Genomic DNA, 24,329 nt, shown 5'->3' on the forward strand with positions numbered 1-24,329 from the left:
GCCAGCAGAGGAACAGCCTTAGCATGGCACTTCGTCCTTTGGTTAACTTTAGTATCGATCAATCATTTGCAAACTAAATGTGATTAAGCATTTTCAACAACAACAAAAAAAAAACAGTAACGTAAAAATGACTTCACATACGCGAAGAACAGTACTATGAGCCACTCTTCCTAAAGGAAAAAATGCAAAAAAAGTAAAGCAACTATACTGGCATTCAAGCTTGTAATCCTGCTTACCTAAGGACTAATACTGTATATGTTCATTTCATTGTTATAAAAAATAAACTGAGGTTTGTTTGTACTGGTACTCTATAGTAACGGCAAGTGATATGTGTTATCGAGGAGCGGAATGGCTTGAATATTTGAAGCATGACTGTTATATGGCTAGATATATATATGTTATATATCTAGAAAACTGGATCATAAAAAGAGGAAGTGTGAAAACATATTCCGGTCTCCTCGTTCTGTACATTGACCTCATCACACCGTGTTTCTCTTTTTTTGTTGTTGTTTTAAGTTGACAGTGAACACAAATCTTCAGAGTGTGAAAATCTAGGTGAAGGTAAAGTTCTTCTCAGAAAAGCAAGATTAAGAATGATTATAGTGATAGTAACAAAAAAAACAGTAATAAAAAAAAACAATTAATATAATTCTCAAGAGATATGCAGCAAGTGAGCGAATTGCCAATTAGCGAAGGCCATCGATTGGCTGAGCCATTGTAAGAGGGTGTGGTCTCTTTGTGTCTCTTAGCACTCATTCGCTGCCCAGCTCCTTGTGGGGTGAGGGCGGGCTGTCCCGTGGAGGAAGGATGTCATAATGGCAGGGGATGTGGCTGTTCTTTGGTAGGTCGTACGGGTCCTGGCCAAAGGGGGCGTTGTTGTTGTTGTTGGTCGGTGTGTGGACGACATTGACAGTGGGCTCTGGAAAGAAACATCACTGTTATCACTACATGCTTACATTCCACTTCTATTTCTGGCTGTAGATCATATGCTGTCAACACACAACCTATGGCATCTTTTTGAGCTGGTCTCATAGTTCTGTTTTATCAAAGGCCCTTCACATTGACTCTAGGGTGGGCATTCAATCTAACTGCTATTGCCCTTTGTCATTAGCTTCGCCAACATCTGTCTTCTCATTTGAGTGTTGATAAATGACATTACTGCACTGGTAGAGAGGCATGCACAGCAGGCACTGAAACAGGATTAGCATAGCTCAGGCTCTGCAGGAACTCGGCCCCTGGCTCCTCACCGACTTCGTAGACATTCTTGTTGGTTGGCCCCGAGTTGTGGATCTCGGCATAGGGTGAGTCCCGCCGTGCCGGCGACTTCATCTCCACGTAGCCGCACTCAGTGTTCTTGGGAATGAGGAGGGGCGGGTCCTTGATGGTGGCGTAGGGGTTCTCCGAGCTGTTGAGGGAACAGGAGCTGGCGTGGTAGGGGGTCCCCTTCACCAAATCTAACCAGGGGCGAAAGGAGATCGCGGTCAGGTGTCAGTCACTGCATACACAGACCACGTCTGATATTTCAAACAGATGTGAAATAAACAAACTGACGAATTATTTTACCCCTCTTTCTTCCCCCTTTTCAGCCAATGTTGGAAGCATATTCTTACCTCTGAGAGATTTCCCCATGTACCGTCTGTCAACTCCAAAAGCTCCTGTTGGCATAAAAGAACAGAGATGAACACGTCGTCTGCAGAGAATTAATTGAAAGCGCACAACCCTTTTCATTAACATGATGGCACCCCCTTCTGAATGCAAAAAGGCTCAGCCCACATTACAAGGGGGTCCTAGGATCATACACACTCATTAAAAAAAACTCTCAGTCGCAAAATTTTAATAGAGAAACAGTTTCTCAGATTTCACAGACAGCGCTCCAGTTATTATTTGTTGATTCTGGGTTTAATTTGTTTTTCTGCGACGGTGCATACAGATTTAACCTGCGGCTTGAACGCCGGGAGAGACCCAGAATCGAGTGAATACAGCATCATAATTATATAACTCTTCCAAATATAATAAGTATTCTAATACCCGGAAAACCGGAAAACACTTGCACTGTGTAGACTCATGTTATGCCATGCTGCATTAGGCTTTATTGTGTTGTAGGAGGGTTCACTCCAGGAAACGTGCGCTGACACAGGCCACGGCAGCGCAAGGATGAACGTTCGTGAGCTCTCCGCCACAACATCAAAGAGCCTCTTCCCTTTCCCTCATAATGGATTCAATTCAACCAGCGACGCTGGGATGAAAAAAAAAAAAAAATAAATAAATAAAAACCGAGAGAGGGGCTTAACAAGCAGCAACTGAAATATTAGCCTGAAACGGATTTTCTCCTCACAGGAGGTGGCGGGGCGTCCTAATCAGCCCGCGGAGCCTGAGACGATAAAAGCAAAACTAGTAACTGTACAGACAGTTCCATGCTGAACAGACTCTGACACAGACATTCATCTAGTTGAAGTGTTTACGTGGTCAGCAAGGTGATTATCCTGCTTATTATTACTTTAGATGTCTTAAAGTGGGGGGTGCGGGGGGCGCAGTGTGGGGTGGCAGTGTAGCATAGAGGTTCAGGAGCAGGACTCGTGACCAAAAGGTCGCCAGTTCGATTCCCTGCTGGGGCACTGCTGTTGTACACTTGGGCAAGGTACTTAACCCCCAACTGCCCCAGTAAATATCCAGCTGTATAAATGGATAACATTGTAACTGGTGTAAGTCGTTCTGGGAAAGAGTGTCTGCTAAATGCCAATAATGTCACTCGCCCCGCTGTTGCTGGGCACCCGGGCGACTCACCCAGCTCGTTGAAGCAGCCACCCTGCTTCCAGTCCGCCGGCAGCGTTCCCGTGTGGTCCATCATCGGGGGCCTCTTCCTGTGGTCCATGTTCTTCAGGTTCACAAACAGCTGGTTGTTCTTGGCCTGCGGTCACGTTGAGAACAACCGCTAGTTAACCCATGGTAAGGTAGGACAGCAGCGGAGAGCAACCTCACCTGACCCTTGACCCCCATAAGAAACCAATTACAATGCTAAAAATACTGATTTGACCCAACATTTTTTCAAGAGAAACTGAAGCATTGAAACTTATACCACTTACTAACCACTAACACTTAATCAATATCATTCAAAACTGCCTAATAAGGACACCAACAAGGTATCCCAAATGATATTGCAAACGCATATCATTAGCAATGCTAGTAACAAGACCAACAAGGTCAGCCAAACGGTATTGCAAATGCATTTAATGAATTTTAATTTAACGAATGTGGCTTTATGACCCCCCCCAGACGTGGCCTTTGTGGCTGGTGGTGTTCTCTCTCCAGCATGTTTGAGACGTCTCACCTTCCCGTAGGGGATGTTGTTGACGTGGGGCGGACTGGTGCACTGGGTGAGAGTGTGGTAGCTGGGGTTGGAGAAGTAGTTGCTGTTAGGGTGTCCCTCGCTGGTCTGTGGGAGCGTTTCTGAAATAACATGAGAAGGGACACTTCAAAAAACTCACCAAGTCCTCAATCATTAAAATAGCCACAACCTCAGCAGAACTTTTTCATGGACAAAATATGCCTTGTGTGTGGGGTGACATCATAGCTTAGTGCTGAAAGGTTGCTGGTTTGTTGCATTCCTGCTGCACCAAGGAACCATGGATAACATGCAAAATGAATGGATAACATGTAAAAATCTATGTAAGTGGCTCTGGATAAGAGCATCTGTTAAATGACAAAAATGTAATGTGTTGAAAAAGAGGGGTGAATATTGAATTCTGAGGTTGAAACAAAGCTGTAAAACTGAGAACTTATTTCTTATCAGATTCTAGCCGGGAGGAGAAACAGAAGTGTAGAAAGTTCCAGCAGGCGGCGGGTACCTGCGATGGTGTAGTCGGTGTTCATGACGCGCATGGCGGGCGTGTACGTGACGGCGGGCATGGCGGGCTCCTTGCCCTTCTGTTTCTTCCGGTAGATGATGAAGAGGAGGAGGAGGAAGAGCACCAGGAGCACCAGGACGATGATGCCCGTGATGGCGCCGATCTGGTAGGAGTCCACTGGCACTGCCGCGCTGGTCAGGCTGTTGAGGTTGCCCACGATGATGACTCCGGCTGGGGAGAGACAGGGGCATAGCTGTCAGTCGTGGAGTTATGATTTTAGGAGTGCAACTTGTTTAATTCTTTTTCGTTGCTGAATCACTTTGTCGATCATCACCCACTGTTTGTTTCTATTTTCAAATGTTGTCCTTGGAAGTGTTTCAGTGGCTGAGAAACTCCTGTAACAGACACCTCCCAGAATGCACAATTTGATCTCTGTCATTATGAATGCCTTAGACTGGATGGCTAAATGTACAGAACATCAAGCTATCCCTTACAGACCTCCCGCTGTAGAAACCTTCTGGAACATGTCTTTTGATCTGGGCATGTCTGTAGTTGTCCTGCTGTGAATTGCCTTGAGAGGTGGCTTCCCTTACCTTGGTCACACCTGGCCCCCTTCCAGCCGGGGTTGCAGTAGCAGGTGCCTGTCATGTGGTCGCAGGTGGAGTTGTTCAGGCAGTCGCACACCTGTCGGCAGCCGTAGCCGTAGGAACCCGGGGGACACTCTGGGATGCAGAGAGAGAGAGAGAGAGAGAGAGAGAGAGAGAGAGAGGGAGAGAGAGAGAGAGAAAGAGAGAGCAGATGAGAGAAGAGCACTGAACATGTCCCACAGTTTCCCTGTACATGCTGAGAGATGAATGGTACAGGAGAGACCAAATGTCTGCAGAGTGTCTGCTCAGAAAACAATTTATTTCAGCATTATGCAGAGGACAGTGTCTGAGTCCAAGGTATATCCGCACCATTGTCTTTATGAAAAGATAAATTTCTTAAAATAAATGGCTTTAATGAACAAACAGTTATCATACATTAAGTTCTACTTATTTAGGTTCAACATATGGAAAAAGACAGGATGTCCGTTTATTTCCTAAAAGGTGAATGTTCACAGATCAAGCTATCAATATATACACTGCACAAGGATGTCTTGTATTGTAGAGGTTGGCTTTGAGGGGTTAAATGCAGCACCAGGGTTCTCCTGCAACGTGATGAGCTGATTATGAGGAACAGTGTCTTTGCATGTGCTCAGCCTACCCCCTGAACCCCTGCATATCACAAGTCATTCTCCTGATTACCCATAATGCTCCGGGTGCATGGTGCGTTCTACTCACTCTGCTCGCAGTGCCGGCCCATGAACCCGGTGCGGCAGGTGCACTGGCCGGAGATGTGGTCACAGTCCGCCCCGTTCTGACACTGGCAGGTCTGGGAACAGTCCTTGCCGTAGTAACCCAACGGGCAGCCTGCAAAGCGTTCAGATGAGTCGCTTTCAACAACAGCATGCAATTGCTGCTCGGTATGTTCATTTCTGTAATTATTTTTTATGGTGCTAAGGTGAAACAGATTCCACAGTAGACTGCAATCAAAGACACTGTATCAGCTGAAACCAGGATGATGGAGTCTTGGAGCATAAAAGTTCCACCCCTGCATTGTTAAAACCTAAAGTTCCATCACCAGAACACCTTCAGTTCAAGATAAATAGCACCCTAGAATTCCATTAGCTCCTCCGTTTAATGGAATATGGAATCCTTATGCGCAGCCGTGGTAACGGTGCCTGGAACACCTGAGCCGAACCAGAATGGAACACGGATGGATCAGAGGGGACGAACAGGTGTTGTGCTGGTGTGATACCGAGGACAGGCTAAAGGGAGAGATGGGATGGAGGGGGACAGACAGACAGAGGGGTGCGTGTTGCTTTGAGACGGTGTCTCCGAGACTCACGCTGTGTGCAGTAGAGGCCCGTCCAGCCCGGGGTGCACTTGCACTCTCCGTCGTAGGCGCTGCAGAAGGCCCCGTTGTGGCAGTTGCACGTGTGGATGCAGTTGGGTCCCCATTGTCCTGGAGGGCAGGCTGAAGAACAAGGGCGCTTTTCAAAATGCTTTTCGCCACAGTGGTTTAAGGTTCTGTTTGTGTGTGTGTGTGTTTGGGGGGGGTGTTTGTTTGTCTGTTCTTGTACATTTGTGCACAACATGATGCCAACCAAGCAATGCAGTACAACATATGGCCAGCAGGGGGCAGCCAAAACACACTCTCTATGCTCTTCGTGTGTTTTCACAAGCTGCTAGCCCCGAGCGCATCATATAATGAACCACCGAGAGAATTCCTTATTTTGGAAAACGTTCCTTGCTAGAATACATCATTCAGAGACACGGTAGAGTGCTGACAAATGTCATTTAAGGAACTTAACGAGCTTGCCACACTAAGAAACTCATAGCTCTGGACTCAGAGCAGAGAGCATGCTGAAGACAGCTGTGTTGAGGAGTTCCGGTATTCCTGGCTTCCGATGAGAGACGGGTGCCTGTCAGGATCAGCATTCAGCACCGGGGAAAAGACCCGCCGCGGTAACCGAGCCAGGACCGGCCGCATAATTATGTCACTGCTATGCTAAAGGTGTCAGTGACCCGTAAATCAAGTCCCGTGACATTAAGCACAGACAGGCTCTAGAATCTCTCGTGCCAAGGGGGCGCGGTCCATAGAGCACCTGTTTGAAACCTTAGAGGACACTGGTGAACCATCAGGACCGCTGCTAAAGAGACTGAGAGGACAAATACGGTCCTACACAGAGCGCGGTTTATGAGAGGCTGCTTAAGCTATCGCCTTCTCAAGATAATTCATGACCGTTGTGGTCTGCGACTGCTTTGAAATCATGGGGTTGATTTGGGACTATTCAGAAATGTGACTAATGGCCACTTCTCTGTCCCTCCACTCTTTAGTTTTTGTATGGAGGCACATACTGAACACAGCTTTGCATGTAAATATCTGTCACTCTGCCAAGCAACCATGGACCCGCCACACAAAAGTGCCGGGCTCGATGCCAAGGAAGTACAGACCAGTAAGAAAAGCGTACTAAACTTTAACGGCGACGTTAGCGGTGGAAACGTTTGATTACTGTAACAGCTCGTCTCTGTTCAGCGTGCTGCCTGTCATTAGAGCACTGTGCGAAGTATCGACACGTGTTCAGATGCGGTCTGATGTACTCTGAAATGCACTGAAGTGCGTCTGGCACTGCAGAGCGGTAGAGATTGTTCTGGAAAGAAGGGAACACTCACGCTGGGAGCAGTCGCTACCGATCCAGCCAGGGTAACATTGGCAGGACCCGTCGATGGGGTTGCAGGTGCCGTTGTTGGTGCAGGTGCAGACCCCGGCACAGTTCTTGCCAAATCTGCCACTGGGGCACACTGTTAAAAAAGACACGAGACAGGTGAAAAACTGTAAGAAACATACACTTGTGTGTGCACACATACCAACCCTCACAATGTTAAAAAGAATCATTCAGTTAGAACAAGTCAGTGATACTGCCAACGACATAAGGCAGCAGTATGACATAATGATACGGAGCAGGGCTTGTAACGCAGAGATTGCCAGTTTGACTCCTAGATGGGATACTTCAGTTGTACCATTGTGCAAGGTATATAACCTGACTTGCCAGCTGTATAAATGGATGATATGCAAGTAATGTAAGCTGGTCTGGTTAACGGATAAGAAAATAATATAGTGACAGAAAAATTAAAAACAAACAAAATCTGGATCTCACTGTAATCTTCAGTAATGCTGGGGTTTTGATCAAGATAAACCCATCTTCATCAATAACACCAGGGTGATAATAAAGACAGTTTCATCAGCGCAAAGAGCCCTTGGACCTGTGTGTGCTGGCGATGTAGACCCATCTCTCACCTTCGTTGCAGAGGGCCCCTTTGAACCCTGGCAGACAGTCGCACTGGCCGGTGACGTGATGGCAGGGCCCGTTGCTGTGCACGCACTGCGGACATGCCTGGCTGCAGCGGTGGCCAAAATACCCCGGCGAGCAGACTGCAATAACAAAGTGTGGGATTGGCCCGTTACACGCAGGATGGGCGTGCCACCTGTTTATGTTTATGCCTTATTACACAGCGCTTGCATGTGATTCACTAAGGACAGGACTAAGGTTATGCAGGGGTGCTCTGTCAGGTGAACATACCAATAGTACATTGAGTTAATATATTATTAGTAGTGGGTGGATTTATTAAACCAGACAGGCCACATGAGAAGGAACATGATTTCAGTGTCAAACACCAAAGGGTCCTTTGAGGTAGCTCTGCGCCTATGGCTGCCTAGAGGAGCTCATCACTGTAGCAGCGAACAGCATTAACTGTGACACCCTTTCAACGCACTGACTGCAGTCTGAACTGCGTAATGAAACTTGATCAAGGGGCGAACCCGATGGGACGAGGAGATGCTCCAGGAAAAATCAGGCGACCCGCTGCGCCCGGGACGCCCCGCGTGCATGGAGCCAGGGGAGGGCTACTCACTGCGCTGGCAGGTGGTCCCTCGGTACCCAGGTGCGCACTCGCACGTTCCCTCGTCAGGGGAGCAGGACGCCCCGTTTTTGCAGTTGCAGGGGAGCGAGCAGTTGGGCCCCCATCGGCCCTCGGCGCAGACGCTGTCGCAGTGAATCCCTTGAAAAGCAAGAACATGGGGCCATCCTCACACCAAAGCTCTGATCACCCCAATCCCTCCACTGCATTTACACACCTGACGAGATGACCACCAGCTGCACCCAATCAGAACAGCCAGGTCATCTTTAGCTAAAGTGCTATTCAATCAAAAAAACAAAAAATAACAAAACAACTGTTTCTGTTAAAACAGCCTGAATCCAGGGGCCATTTTAAGCTGGGAGAGGGTTTTTTTTATTGGTTGAACAGCACTTTTCTTTAAAATGCCCTTGCAGTTTAGTTGAATTCAATGTTTGTGTGTGTGCGTGTGTTCTGTGTCACTCCAACACTGATGGAAAGCTCTGATTGGAGGAATTCTCCCTGGCTGGCTTAAAAGAGAGCCATTTCTCTCTTGTCCCACTCAGCTGTCTCCGAGAACAGCTCGCTCAAGGGTAGACAAGTCAACCGACTGTCTGAGAACTCAATGTTCTCAGATGCATTTTATCTGTTTACGTGACCATTAAATTTCAGGTTGAATAGGTGCTGTCGGGGACGTGGAGCTGCACGTATTTCGGAGGGCAGATGCATGGAGGCCCCCCCTCAAGATGAAAGCCACACTGAAAAGCCTTGCCTGGCTAATCTGTTAATTAGCGTGATCCATTTCCTGATTACGGTTCGTTCAGGGCAAGGCACTTGCCAGACTGTGTTAGTGTCCCCAGACGTGCTAACGTTCCATGTCGAGTCAAAACTCTGCTTCCACAAAGAGGAATGTAACGATGAAGCACTTATAAAACACAGACGAGCCGTTCTGTTGTTTTGCTGAAACTTTCAGATAAAAAGTGCTCTGACCTGATCACCCTCTACCTTAATTTTAAAAATCACCTTCCCAAAGTGTTTTAGCATTAACTGTCAGTTTCTGTCATTTTTTCATTATAACAAAAAAGCAATTTCAACTTTTTGATGAATGTAGATTACTACACGATCTTTTGCAAATATAGCTCCAATTCGGCTGAGCTGTGTCATATTGAAATGCCATCAGATTTGAACTTGTCTCTCTCTTTTTTAAAATTTGTATTTTCTTTTCTGATAAAAGTCTATGAGTAGTGAGTAATGTGATTAGATTTACTGCAGCAATTTTGGCAGTGAGTAAAATTTAGTCTGTGTGGCCACATTCTTCATGTGCTCTGTCATTGATTTGATACAGCACATTAGGGGGGACAATAAAAAGGGAAATTATCCTCAGAGACATTGGAAATATCACCTTAAAAATCACTTGTTCATAATCCTTGATGTTTCAAAGTTCCATGATAGTCTTCAAAAGGATGTTGTTTTTGCTCAAACTTTTACAACAGAATGATCTGTAACTACGCTTCTGAGGCTAGTGAAGAATATGTATTCTGAAGCATGTTAACAATAAAAAGAAACACACCTGCATTTCCAAACATTCATTTTCTGGCCCTCTTTAGGTTTACAACAAGAAGAAAAAGCCAGGTGAACCACACACAGCTAACGGCTAAATATATTGTATGACAAGATGAGTCTCAGACTATTACAATCCAGTTATATAAATGACAAAAGAACACCTTTGGAAGCAGTCTGAAGGGGGGGTTGGGGGAGCGACAGTTTCAATGTGGAGATTAGACACTATTGAGAGCGCTTTGCATTACTCAATTACACATTCCCAGTGAGCCGGGGAGACAAAGGCAGGGTGGACACACGGCACAGAGAGATGGAGCTGCCCAGGACAGTGCTAATTCTGTTATTCCCGCTGTTTTGACAGTTGACAAACTCTTGAAAAAAACTCCCGCCACCCGCCATCTGTGGGTTGCATGCCAAAATTCGACGAAACCATATAAGAATCTGGTTCTTTTTATCCTTTATAAAAAGTAAGCAGTCTCTCTTTCTCTCTCTTTCTCTCCCCCCCCTCTCGCTCCCTCTCTCTCTCACACACACACACCCACACGAATACACATACACACACAAACACACACACACACACACACACTCACTCTCTTCTGTGGGCTGTTTGGCGCTTTGCTGGTGATAAGCAACATTGTGATGGAGCGCAGTGCCAAGGCGCGGGACAAAGGGCCCTTTGAAGGGCTGCGCGCGTTGCTAGGTGATGGCGGAATGCTGGCGATAAACTCCGGCTAAGCAGCCCCGAAGAAATGCCTGTGTGTGCGGCGGGCTGAGGCGCGGCGGGCCGAGCAGCGCGATCAGTATTCCGCCCGCGTGCGGACCGGAGGAGGAGGAACTCTCCAGAGCGTCTCAGCCTCGCCGAGTCAACACCGCCTTCGGGAACACTGAAGTCCCGCTGTTGTTTTATTCAAATTAGGGGGGAACACCGACTTCAAATCCCACTCGTTAAAAAAACAACATCATCTGCAGGTAACCTGAAACCATTTAGTCGATCGATTGAGTTATCGATTCAAAATAGCCCCCTACATGAAATAAATAAACAAATAAATAAAAAGTGTATGTGCGTGCGCGTGTGTGTGTGTGTGTGTGTGTGTGTGTGTGTGTGTGTGTGTGTGTATGTTTGTGTAATGGTACTCTTTGACGGTCAAAAACAGTGACTGCATTAATCAGCTATAGAATGGGCACACGCAGTGCACCACTTAATAAATTAACACATTTCCAAATATTATCTCCTGCCATGGAGATAATATTACAGACAGGCAGACAGGGATTATACCATAGCCTATGGTTCACCTATCCCCGGAGGAGGTAAAAATAATTATTGCATCCTATTGCACCCAACTCTGAGGTTTTGGTGTTACGTCAATCCCATTATGAAGTGAAAGGTCTGAAAATCAGAGCTTTATTGGGTCAAGGAGCTGACTGATGCTTTTCGGCATTTTTAACAATCCACAATACATCTACCATTTTCTGGTAGAGAAATCCGCAGATAAGTACAAATGTATCATGGACTTATGTCTACCTTTAAGTGAAAACCATGAACCGCGGATGAAAAAGGTAAAAAAAAAAAAATCACATCTCAGGACCTTAGACTGTTCTGTCTTTAAGACTGTGTTCCAATTTGACTCTGACTGTAATTAGTCTGACTAATTGGGCAGATAATTGAGGTTGATTAAGCTATTGTTTCAATTAAATATGCCACTGCTGCTCTCTGCTCCAGGCGAGATAAAGGTAGATTTCACCACCTCCTCCAATGCATTCCAGCTTTCTCACAGCCGAGAAAATTGCTCTGTAAGTTCACCACACTAATCAATGACAAAATTCAGCTCAAACTCAAACAAGCGGGTGGACCAGACAACTTATGAGTTAGATGACATTAACTGCTGTGATTAGTGTGACTGAGAAGGGTATTCAGTCTGTCTGCCACAGCACTTCGTCATTAACTTTGAGGCACAAATATATGCAGGTTCATTTCCTGATATTTTTTGGTTAATTTCACTTTGTGATGACTTTTAAGAACTGAAAACAATGTTCCTGTTTGCTTATATTAATTCAAAGTACATATAAATATGCTGTATTGTACATTAATAAACAGAAGTACAGATTTAGAGTAGTGCAGCTCTAACTATGGACAGATAATTAAGGAATTGGCACAGAACTGCGGCTCACAGATCCCACTTTCCATTTCCATTTCGGAAGTAAGAACAGCTGAACTTGTATAATCAAACAAATGATTCTGATGAAATCTCTCCACTCTGGGGCTCGTGTGAACTAAAGACAAGAAACCTTTCAGATGTTCCAAGATTTTTTTCCTTTTTTTCTTCTCTGTCTCTTCTTCCATTCAACAAGGCCATGCATGTTTGAGAAAGATGAGTTGGTGCAGTATACTGCAGCTGAACTGGGCTTATATGCAGAAGGTTGAGGGGTTGAATCCAACGTCAAAGTACTGACCTTGAGCTGAACCAGTCACTCATGCATGCCCCACCTTGCTTCAGTTTTAAAACTGCATGCCACTGGCATTGCCTGGGTGGGGTGAGTGTGTCTCTGGGCTGGCGCACTGTATCAGATACAGAAAAGTGCTCCATTTTCACATAGTCTGCAAAACCTACTCACTACATACAGTGTGTGGTTCATTCTTTCCCTGCCCCCTGGACTAAATGGAAGCCCGAAACCAGGACATGCTGGTTCTATATGTTATAAACCAACAGAAATAACACTCTATTGAGCTGCGTCAACTTATTTTCACCATTAATAATTGTGCTTACATGGACTGACCAAATTCATACTTTGCGATCCATATCTGTGAAACAGTGCAGATTCTTGTGTAGGATCTGTGGTTTTGACTTCACATATTGTTCCCCTCTGTCTCCAGCTGAACTCCTCTCCATACGGCACATTCCATACAGATCATTACCTGCACAGGCACGGTAGCAGGTGACTACAATCCCACTAGGCCTGGCTTAAGCCTGAGCGCTGCAACACTTCACCCAGTTCTCTTAATTAGTTCAAGCTCATGACTTAGTTAAGACTTAAACTGCCCAAAATGGAGGTGCTGCACAAACTGATGAGTCTTCAGACATGGGGAATAAGGAAGAGAAAGTACCGACACCACCTGCATGAACGGGTCATGCATCATCCTCATGTATTACAGTCAGACAGCAGAGGCTATTTTTACAGAGTGAGAAAGAGAGAATAGAATGTTTATAATAGAACAGTATGTTCCTTCTGCCTCTTCAAAATTACAGGTGCAGGAGGAATATATAGTGCACTGTGTGCGTGTCTTAGAAATAGCCAACATCTGCGTGGGTAAAAACATCTGAAAACCTTTGTGATTTACCCATGTAATCCTCCACACACACACACACACACACGTACACACACGCACAAACACATGCACACACACGCACACTCACACACACACACACACACACACAGCACCAGAACAGACACTTTCTCAGCTACCTAAACACAGGTAGACTAGGCATAGTAATGAGAGACGGATGGGCTTGGTCATGTGACTGCGAAATGCGACTCACCTGTCCACCCAGCCAGGCAGCGGCAGTACCCCGTGGCCGGGTGACACCCGTCGGCATGGCTACAGTCGCAGCGCTCCCTGCAGTCCATCCCATAGGTTCCATCCTGAAAGGAACAGCAGGGGCTTGAGACCCACACAGAGGGTTGTAGGCTGGTAGCCTGATTTAGACACTAGTTTGCTCCAGAGGGTTACTTGCCACTTTGTGCATAGGGCAAATGCCACCACTCTAGCACCCAGATTCACTGGAATTGCATTGCTCTTCTTCCTTGGTTTTTGAGAAGTTTTGATTTTAGTATGAGTGTAATTTCACAGTATTCATACACCATTACCAGCTCAGGGAATGCAAAAGTTTATGCAAAACCGCAAAATAATAAAAACGTAACTCCTTTTTTGTGTTGTTGTCATGTGTGGCGAGTGTTCTAGAACAAAATGGCTGCTGTGCAGCGCCAAGCAGAGTCATACATGCTAGGGGTGTTTACGCTGAGTCACTTTGGGTTCCTTGAACAATGCCACATAAATGCAGACCATAGCTGATTGATGAAGGGCCCTTTATGAGAGCGTTGCATTATGAAAAGCTTGGTTGAACAGGACGTTAGACCGGTCCTGTTCACTCAAAGCAGTCTGTAACTTCCACAGCCCCGGGACATGTCAGAGAAGGCCATATGTCCTCACTTGTGATACACAAAGAAACAAGCCATACTATTCAACAAACTTAGTGACTGCACTTAACCCCTAGAGGTTAAACTGACGACATGATTCATTTTTACACTGAACGACCGTACAGTTTTTAGGCTTTCCTTTGGAATTTTAGGAATTTCAGCAATTCTGGCACATACCCCCCAGCTCTTAATTCTGTTATCCTCATTTTAGTCTCGAAGTAATTATTCATTTCCTCCCTGTTACAGTTGGATGCGAATGGATCGCTTTTTAACAAACTGAATGATGACGCTGCTATTACAAATTAGTGCACTATGGCTCTCGAACACAAAACAGCAACATAAAAAGTCCTGACTTTATGGCTGTGGAGCTTTTAGGAGGAAGTAGATTTGCCAAGTAATTAGCCAGAGCTCAGGATCAAAGCCATCAGATGTTGTTAATCCAAAGGGCATGTGATTCTTGTAGATTACACAAAGGCCTTTCTACAGTTCAAGTGGAGGGGTTTGTGTAAAGCATTCATTTCACATTGGACAAAAAATATTTTGTTGTAATACCAGCAGAGTTAAATGTGAGAAAGCTTGTATAACATAAAAGTAACACATCTTGGAAATGTCTGCATGTTACCTTTTCACAAGCATATGCAATTTTGGTCCTGAAAGTCAGCATTGTTATAGCATTGTTACAGTTCATGAAGCATAGAGACAGGGTTCAATTTAACTATTCAAATTCCTGCTGAATTTAAGGCAGGCTAATCACGGACTTCAAGATTTCCCTAAATGACAGGAGGATTGAACTCCCTATTATATTAAGGTGGATTGTCTACTGGCAGTGATTAGCTGTACTGAGTATGTTTGTATTTTCTGTAGTAAAAATAATTGTACTGTGAGTGACTATCCCAAGAGTGACTATCTACTGTACAGTATATCTAAAGTAATGGTATATACTTGGTGTGACTGTATATTCTGTGAGTGACTGTCTGTACTAAGTGTGATTGTCTGTACTCAGTGATATCTGTACTCCCATCCCTGGCGTTTACCTGGCAGTGTGAGTCACACTTCTCTCCCTTCCAGCCTGGCGCGCAGGTGCACTGACCGTTGAGCGCGTTGCAGGCGCCCCCATTTCCACACATACAGGTGAGATTGCAGCCTAGGCCCCAGGTGCCGCTTGGGCAGTTTATGGAGCAGTCCACCCCGTGCCAGCCTGAGGGGACACACCAACATCACTGACAAACCATACCAACAACACGCCTACACCGTAACTGCACTACACACCGGAAACATAACGGTCTAACATCAACGCCACGACAGTGTAGCCTCATAACACAACTCACCTGCATTTTTCCTCCCAGAATGCTTCAGGGTGCTTGACATTAACATTCAGAAATTTTCATTACAGCTTATGACAGCATTATCGGCGTTACTACTCAACCAACATGTGCTGTTGGTTGTCATGTCATCGAATGCTTATGTAGCACTGTTTCATAAGCATCTACTGACATGACATGACACTGCACCGGATAACATTGATGTTATGAAATGCTTTAATGACACTGTGGCACTTGTAGTGTAGTCCAAAAAAACGTTTTTGTAATCACTTCCTAAAAGTAATTACAAAATTACTATGTAAAACATTTTATTCATCCTTAACAGATCCTAACAGATGGGAATGTTAGGAAGATTATTTTCACAAGTAGGATTGCAGGAATAATACAAAATATTGATATTGGATTAAGAAAGCATGTAAATTTCTATAACTCATATTCTAAAAATTTCACTTTAAGAAAAATAAGCACTCTAATGAGAAATGTTTTCACAGGAAGAAGGCGTTTATCACGCCAGAACAGATATTGCCTCATCTGCCACTGCACCCTGTGCTATCCGCTGTGCTGCCCTATCCCAAGCCCACTTGCGGTCTTCCTTCAAATTGATCTCGAAATGATTCTGACAGAGTTTATAAATTGGCAGGCCTGCTATCAGATGAGCATCTCCCTCCTGAGGGTGCTTGCATGAGCAGGGTGGTTATCAGAGCCCTACCTGCTTTGCAAGAACAGGCCCCATCCACAGGTGAGCACACTGCCCCGTTCTTACAGCTGCAGGTGGACGAGCAGTTGGCCCCGTGGGTCCCGGCGGGGCAAGGGATCGAGCAGTTGGGCCCCTGAAAGAAGAACACCAAAATTCAAATCCTAACATCAATACTCATCTGCTTTGCAAAACCAGTGCAAATGAGGTCCACATCTGTTGCTAGTCACCAATACAAATAGCAGTATACTGTAAATGAAGGGTGAAAGCCTTCACTGGAAAAAAAAAATCATTACATGCATTATATTGGATCTCCCTTTGCCACCTGTCCCTTTAAACTGCAAATATCTCTCCAATTGCTTCTGTCCTCATCCTTGTGTTCCATTAATTACAGAGCTAATAAAGGTGTAATATAGCATGTTATTACACGTGGCACTCAAAGAGTAGTTACAGAAGTCCCAGCCACTCACCTTGAACCCGGGAGCACAGATGCACTCCCCTGTCACGCTGTGGCAGTCCGCCCCATTTTGGCACTGGCACACCTGCCGGCAGGACTCCCCAAAAAACCCCGGGGTGCACGTCTCGTTGCAGTAAAGCCCCGACCAGCCGGGCCGACAGGAGCACTCTCCTGACATGGGGTGACAGCTGGGTGGAGTGGGGGTGGTGGGGTAGGAGGGGGGGGGGGGGGGCGGGTGGTGCAGGGGAGGGACAGAGTGGTAGTGAGAAGCCACGCACTCACTCTTCAATGCCACCAGTCTCAGGCACTAACGGCTGCTCTGATGTTCCTCTATATACAGTGTGGTCATAACGTCCCCAGTCTATCTCTGTGGAAACCTCTATTTCAAGAAAAGTATAACATTCATTATGCATGTCCTAGAATGAACTCAGAAAACTACTTTTGCTCTTCTAGGGTTACACCAGAAACCGAAATAATTAGAGTATCAGCACTTACATGTAATTTTGAAAGAATCCTAACTTTTTCAGCCAAACAGACTAGGACTTGATGACCACCCTCTACTGCAGAGTGAGAGCAGCCATAATTTGTGTGGTTAGAAATACACAATAAACATAAATACATCCTGTTTTTTTCCAGGTGCTGGGCAAAAAGAAGTATAACAGAAAGAATTGAATGTTTGCACACCATCTGCTCCCAAAAGCAATTTATTTTAGAGGTGTCCTGACCAAGAGGTTGCTCTGAAGGAGATCCACCTCAGATCGAAATGATGTCCTATGTGCACCTCCAAAATAAATTGCTTTTCCGGAGCTGATGGTGTGCGGACATTTAATTCTTTCCATCATAACTTGTGTGATTACCGTTGCGGAGCGGAACATTCTGGCTTCTGGGCCTCCATTTGGATGAAACACACACAAACCTTGCTTTACCCTCAGTGCTTTTGAGACACCAACTTGAGCAAATTAAGTATGTTTGTCAGACAACAGTGCAAAACAGAGGAAGGTTTTGTATCCCGGATGGATCACGACTGATGTACCATCAAACCAGGTACTGAAATCAGGGAATATTTCAATCTATGTAAAAATAATAAGCATACTGTAGGCCACGGAAGTTATCCTGCACAGGGGTGTCCTCTAACCAAGTAAAAGTTTAGAAATGTTTAGAAAAGAGTTCATGGTTATTTTACCAGCTGTAATCTATCAATTAAATTATTTATTCAGTTAATAGTATCATATTTGTCTTTGTTTGTCCTTTATCTCTGTATTGCATTCTTTTGCGTTATTGGGTTATTGAGTTGGCTGACACAGGCCTGAACTCAGCTCCCAAGCAATCTCTCATGATGACATCAGAACGTTGCATGACCCCTAGAATGTTCCCGAAGAGCCCCTGGAATCGTTGCCCATTGTTCATTCGGAAGGAACAGATATCTGTACTGACATTAAACACAGAACCGCTCATTTTAAATCAGATCAGAGCAGATGAGAGGACAACCTCTACAAGTGGAGATAACATCCAAGCACAAAGTTACACGGTGTTCGTTTGACGTTCTAAAGTTACCGGTGTACAAACCGGAGTATCCCATTGCAACACCACACTCCTTTACATAGGGACTCATAATACATTTATGAAACAAAATCCCCAGTGTGGGCTCAGATACACTCATGCTGAAAACTCAGTGTTGTTTTTTCTTGTTTAATTGAGGAGGGAAAAGAAGGCACACTACCAAGCAGAGAGAACTAGCAGGCTGTTCATTGACACTTTAGCGCTGAACTTCATAGCAATGCAAATAAACAAGACTGCAAAACTGGTGGAAAAACATCAGATGTCAGTTACTTCCACTTCTATTTATAAGATTCAAACTCTTCTGAGATTCCTCTCAAGCAGAACATGCCATTTCATGTTTAATGATTAAGAAATGATCTGTATCTTAAACATCTCAAAACTGAAATGAAAGGTTCAAGCAGAAGTCTAGGGCAAGCAAGTAAGGATGTTAGGTCAGATGTACCAAAAACCTACTGGATAACAGGTAAGTAAGCACATATTTAACGCTACCCAGCACAGAGGAATATTACTTCAGTTCTGTTATGAGCTGAGTGGCATTTTTAATGCAATATGGATATTCGTTACACATTTTTCATAACCTCCTCTCAGCCAGTCATGAGGGGGCGGGACCCTTAGTGATAGGCAGGCACAGCACCCTATGAGCATTTGCCAGACTGGTCCAGCCCACTACCTGGGGGGGAGTGGCAGCTGTCTCCACCTGGAACAGCAGCCCCATTGAAGGGGAGCCTAGCAGCTGTCCAGATCTGTAACACATGGACGCTGTCAGCTGTGCCAAGCTGTCTGATCCTTGGGCTCTGGCACAATGGCTGGCTGTTTGTCTCACCACCCACTAACCACATAAACAGCCCCCGTCTGATACCGTGTGTCATGCCCCATTGCCCCCTCAAACAATCTCACTGCGGGAGACCCCCCTTCCCTCAACCCTAAACTTGGCTTCTTCTTCTTCCTATTCCTCTTATTATTATTATTATTGTTACTGAATTGAAACATTTAAGTTTACAAAAATGAAATAGTAGTAAGCACGTAACATACATAAGCATAAGTGTATGATCTGTTCATATATAACATATCCATTAACAGGAGTTTCTTTCAAAACAGAATACTTTGTTTTTAACCAGGCGAGACAAAAGATAATATGACTTTGTTGCTGACCTTAACTTCAATATCAATTAACCGGCTGAATCAATATCTAATGGGGTCACCATTTTGCATTTAATTAAAAACTTCAAAGACACCAGGGAAGAAACAGGATTTGTTTCAAATAACACATGCCGTTATTTATCTATATTACAACACAAGGAAATATTCTACTACATGAACTAAACATTAAGAGATGAGAAGTATCATCCTGTATGTAATTAATTTAAAAAACACCAGGACTTTCAACTGAGCCCAAAATAAGCCCTTCTGAACAAAATGCTGACTGCACATCTGTGGAGTTTAAGAAACTCACATTTTATTCATCCCGGTATGCAATTTTGCCGTTCTAAATCCATAAACATCTGGAGCAAACCAAAGTATCAAACAGTCCTTTGAAAGCACAAACATGCAGCTCATCTCAGCTTGCTCAGTGCTTATTAAATTCCATAACTACAACCATGCATTTAAATACACTAGTCTCTACACTTGGAGAGATATTTGGCTACAGAATCTATAATTCAAATACAGGACAATTCCATGCATTTGTCCTGTGTCACTGGACACCGCCAGCAACAAATCTCTGATTAGCTGGAACAAAGAATTATGGGTAATGAGAATATGATACAGATGACCAGCAAAGGCTGAGACAGGCCTTTGATCCCCACACACAACGGATAATGGCTGAGATGAACATTCCCCCCACTCAAGCAGAACTTCATTAAGCAGAAATCATCGTGTTCACCACCAGCCGAGAGAGCAGCTACTTGGCAGCCAAGTCAAGTTAGTGAATGAATCACAGCTGGAGATAATGTCTGAAGTGATAAAGGTCAAACCACACACTAACCAGTCTTTACAGCACAGGCTCAGCCCTGAAGTACAAAATATGACAACTTTTTTTACAAAGTAATGCTGTCAGCCATCAGCACTTTGAAGTAATATATTCTTTTGTTCAGTTACATGTCCAGGTAAGCTTTAACAGTGAAGGTGGATGCTATGTCACTAACTGACCAAGCAGAGGTTTTGTTTTCATATTTTATGTGTTCTGTGGCCCCTTTCCCAAAGGAGATCCTTGTATTCTCTTCCAGCTGTAGTTGCTGACGGACACTGATTGGCAGATGTGGAGGGCGGCGGGGGAGGGGGCTTACCTGCGGGTGTTCTGGGCGTGGCAGGGGCACCTTTTGTCACACCTGAGTCCGTAGACCCCCTCTGGGCACAGGCGCACCTCGCAGCTCTCCCCGGTGTACCCCGGCTCGCACAGACATGCCCCGCTGATGTGGTAGCACTTGGCGCCGTTCACGCAGCGGCACGTCTGGCCGCAGCCCACGCCGTACGTGCCAACCAGGCACTCGTCCTGGCACCTGCAGAGACGGCAGAACACGGGACACGCTGACGACAGCCGACCCCTCTGCCACATCGCTTTCCTGGCACGCCGTTTTTTTTTTTTTTCTTGGCAAAGCGTCTCCTGGTTCTCATTAACAGGGAATTTGCCAGTTACAATGAGGGCAGTTGTGGGCGCCAGTCATTTGCGAACACAATCCTATTATGTTACACGCAACTACAGTAGTTTAAATCCAACACTTGGGTGCATTCTATGCCGATTAGAGGATTTGTGTGTGGACTGCCGCAATTTGGAGTCAACACCGCATGGAACCGGACGCCATTCAACTTGACCGACTTTTTCACTGATTACTGGTGTTCAAACGCTTAAACGGCTAATGGTATCATTATGGTTAGGAGATAGGCGGCCGTAATGGAGGTGTACTAAAAGAGCGAATAACTGTTAATGTCTGCTGTAGGATGAGGCATAAACAGACAGGAGGTGTCATTGGGCGGGGGGGCATTTCAGTGGTCTGGGACCCAGTTTTTGTATACCAGAGATGGACAGGTCACAGGCATTCTGTCATATGATACCACTTCCTGGAAATCCACTCTTATTACGTGCCACATACATTGACCTCAAATCTTCTATCACCTTTCCTTGCAAGACAACCTGAGGTGACAAATTTCTTATACTTCACACCTCCTCTCACGATATACAGATAATCAACATTTCAAGGGTGATCGTATCTTCTCAAGACGCCTAATAAAAAAACTTTGGTCAAACATTACACCCATACAAACACACACAGTATCACAGGGCACAAGGACAAAAAGAGCCCTTTGTTCAAATTCTTGTAAAAAGAAGCACAACAGCTTTCCTGAAATTCCCCCCAAATGTTCTTCTGTGATTTTCCCCCCCAACATCAGATACTTTAGACTGGTTTAAAAGAGTTCTGGGATGCTTCACAGCTTGGCTGTTGACAGGAATGCTTTTGTGGAGACCCCAGTAACACACCCCCAGCTCTTGCAATCTTACTCCGGCAGGCCTAGTATAGTCCAGTTGGCATCAGATCATTATGACGGATGAGTTGCCAGGTTCTTCCATGTTCTTACCCTGTCGTTGTGATATGTTTATCACCATCATTCATTAGCTCACCAAATGTCTTTCATCAGAGAAACTCAGAACGCTTGCTTATTTTGACATCTGACACCAGCTCAGACTCAGGCAGCTGGGTTTAATATTAAAACATATGGAGTGTATTTTAATGAAGGGTACACCAGCAATACAACCCTTACCTACCCTCAGACTGGCAGCATAGTGGTAAGGAGCAGGGCTCATACCCAAAAGGCTTCTGGCTTGATTCCCCACTGGGGCACTGCTGCAGTACCCTTGGGCAAGGTACTTAACCCACAATTGCCTAAGTAAATATCCAGCTGTATAAATGGACAACTTGTATAAATTGTAAGTTGTGCAGCATAACTGTTAAATGGCAATAATGTAATGTAAATGTAAAGTACCTTACTCCCGCTCTCTTTACTTAAATTCCAGATTCCCACTCACAATACGTTAATGTGTCTCTTTACTGACACAGAGGTCTGCAATATAATAATGCTCCATGTGAGCAAATAACCCTATCTTCTGGGTGCTAGAAATAGTGATTAAGGGGCAAGACTCACAGCCACAAGGCCGCAGGTTCAAATTCCAAGTGGAGCAATGCCCTGCACCCTCAAGTGAAATTTAACCCAGGCATGAGGCTATATAAATTGTGAATACATGTAATATTTGAGCCCGGGTTAAGGTGCATCTGTTACGTGAATAAATAATGATGATAATATTTTGTAAAGATGGCCCACCCAGCACCCCCTCCCACGAACCCCGCAAAGATCTTGACTGTTTTCCAGCCCAGAGGGTGTGGTGAGATAGCATGGTGGCGTGTCAGAGGCAGCCAGTGACGTCTGGCTTTTCCAAAAAGCCCTTATTAACTCATAAAAACGCACTTGTATTGCTATTCCTGTAGGTTCACAGGCTGGCTAAGTATATGGTGCGTGTTCTCTGATACTGGTAATTACGGGCCCAGGGCCTTTCTCCCCAGCCCAGCCGAGCTCCTTTTTGGGTTAGGCCCCGTTTGCTTACATCCCAGCCTCTGCCAGCCACCAGTCTGTGGTTCCAGCCCAGACTAGCCTGCTTTTCAAGAACTTTGCTTATTCGTACCTTCTGACAAACATCCTTCCTGTTTAAATGCTGTGGACCAACCTTCCGCCCCTGATAAGTACAGCAAAAGCATAAAAATGCAATACTTTGCAGGGAAATATTCAGTGTAGGAGCAAGGGAATCCACGATGGGATCTTTCACAAGATGATGACAGATTTCCTCCAGCATGACAGCCAAATAACCAGTGAGGAGTAGCCGCATGGCCTTTTTGTTATCTTTAGAAAAGCAGCTGCTCTTTGTTCTACTAATATTGTCATTTCACTGCAGCATTCATTTACACGCTCAGTTCAGCAGGTCTTCTGCGCTGATCTTTAACCCTTTCGCGCGTACGGTTAAACGGGTTTAATTAGAACACTAGATTGGAAAATTGAGGAAACAGTGTTTTAAAGTTACAAAGTATAGCTATGAGAAAACTATGTGATAACTATGAGAAGCTTAGTAATGCTAATGAGAGCATAACAAACCATGTAACGTAACACGCGCGCTACATAGCATAAAATAAGTCACGTACGAAAGGGTTAAAGACTGGTGATTTCAGAGTGTTGCTTTTCAGAAACAGGAAAAAAGCGTCACTGAGGCATCAGAAGTTCTTCCTAAACGATGGAAGCTCTGACTGTAATGACAGAACATGTGGCTGAATCACTTAGCCGTCCCTCTCCCGGTGGCGCTGCGGGCTCTGAGCAGAGAACGTAATGACATGTTTATAGAATTGTGACTAAATGGCAAAACATGTAGCCGTTTGAGTGTCATTCCTGAAAAAGTCCAGCACAGCATCTTAAAATACAAGGCTCTGTGTGGGTAACACTGACGGAGGTCCAGTGTGCCATGGCGTTGAACTTTATCTAGTATTCATGCTCATTTGGTAAGATTAATCAGATGGTTGTTGGTTCTAACTTGCTCACCTATGAAGACTAATCTGAATTTTTAATTTTTATAACATGCAGTCAGACGGGGCTGTAGAAGATAGTGGTGTTACAGTCGAGCCAGATTTTCACTGCAATATCCAATGCTTGGCTTTCAGACCGTCTGGCAAAGGTTTTCTCTGTTGGTTCTGCTCCTCTCCTACAAGCACTTGAATTAAAGCTCCAATGGCCTGATCACCCACTCCATCACGTCATCATTAAAAAGCATGTAAGGCTCGTCAGATGTTTTTATAGGCTGCTGTGATGTGCTGATACAATACAGTCTGTATTCAGCATGGCGCTGGTTATAGCACGGTGTGATCGATTGACACATGTTCAGACATGTTTATATGGGTGGCAGCGTAGGGTAATGGTAAGTAGCAGGGCTTGCAACCGAAAGGTTGCTGGTTCAATTCCCTGCTGGGTCACTGCTACTGCACCCTTGAGTAAGGTCCCTAACCCAGAACTGCCTCAGTAAATATCCAGCTTTATAAATGGATAGCATGTCAATAATGTAACATATGAAACTTGCTATGGATAAAAGTGTCTTCTAAATGACTGTAATGTAATTTATATCTGTGTTCTGTTGTCCATGTCAGTTTATTCTGCTTTGTTAGCCGCTCTGGATAAGAGCGTCTGCCAAAA

The 24,329-nt window shown here is 44.9% G+C and overlaps 1 protein-coding gene across 1 annotated transcript in view; it reads right to left on the reverse strand.

The window, feature by feature from the left end:
- Positions 1–624: 624 nt before the first annotated feature.
- Positions 625–24,329, reverse strand: part of megf10 (multiple EGF-like-domains 10) — a 65,243-nt gene continuing 41,538 nt past the window's right edge. The window contains exons 9-25 of the mRNA XM_036528646.1: positions 20,396–20,608; positions 16,564–16,738; positions 16,109–16,229; positions 15,112–15,275; positions 13,420–13,522; positions 8,342–8,488; positions 7,728–7,862; positions 7,103–7,231; positions 5,775–5,903; positions 5,168–5,296; positions 4,439–4,567; positions 3,846–4,076; positions 3,329–3,447; positions 2,785–2,908; positions 1,611–1,655; positions 1,248–1,454; positions 625–919 (exon numbers count right to left, since the gene is read on the reverse strand). Coding sequence (XP_036384539.1) covers positions 753–919; positions 1,248–1,454; positions 1,611–1,655; positions 2,785–2,908; positions 3,329–3,447; positions 3,846–4,076; positions 4,439–4,567; positions 5,168–5,296; positions 5,775–5,903; positions 7,103–7,231; positions 7,728–7,862; positions 8,342–8,488; positions 13,420–13,522; positions 15,112–15,275; positions 16,109–16,229; positions 16,564–16,738; positions 20,396–20,608 — 2,467 coding nt within the window. The 3' untranslated portion in view covers positions 625–752. The remainder of the gene's footprint in view (positions 920–1,247; positions 1,455–1,610; positions 1,656–2,784; positions 2,909–3,328; positions 3,448–3,845; positions 4,077–4,438; positions 4,568–5,167; positions 5,297–5,774; positions 5,904–7,102; positions 7,232–7,727; positions 7,863–8,341; positions 8,489–13,419; positions 13,523–15,111; positions 15,276–16,108; positions 16,230–16,563; positions 16,739–20,395; positions 20,609–24,329) is intronic.

Source organism: Megalops cyprinoides, chromosome 5 (assembly GCF_013368585.1).
Source record: "Megalops cyprinoides isolate fMegCyp1 chromosome 5, fMegCyp1.pri, whole genome shotgun sequence".
NCBI classification, from domain to species: domain Eukaryota; kingdom Metazoa; phylum Chordata; class Actinopteri; order Elopiformes; family Megalopidae; genus Megalops; species Megalops cyprinoides.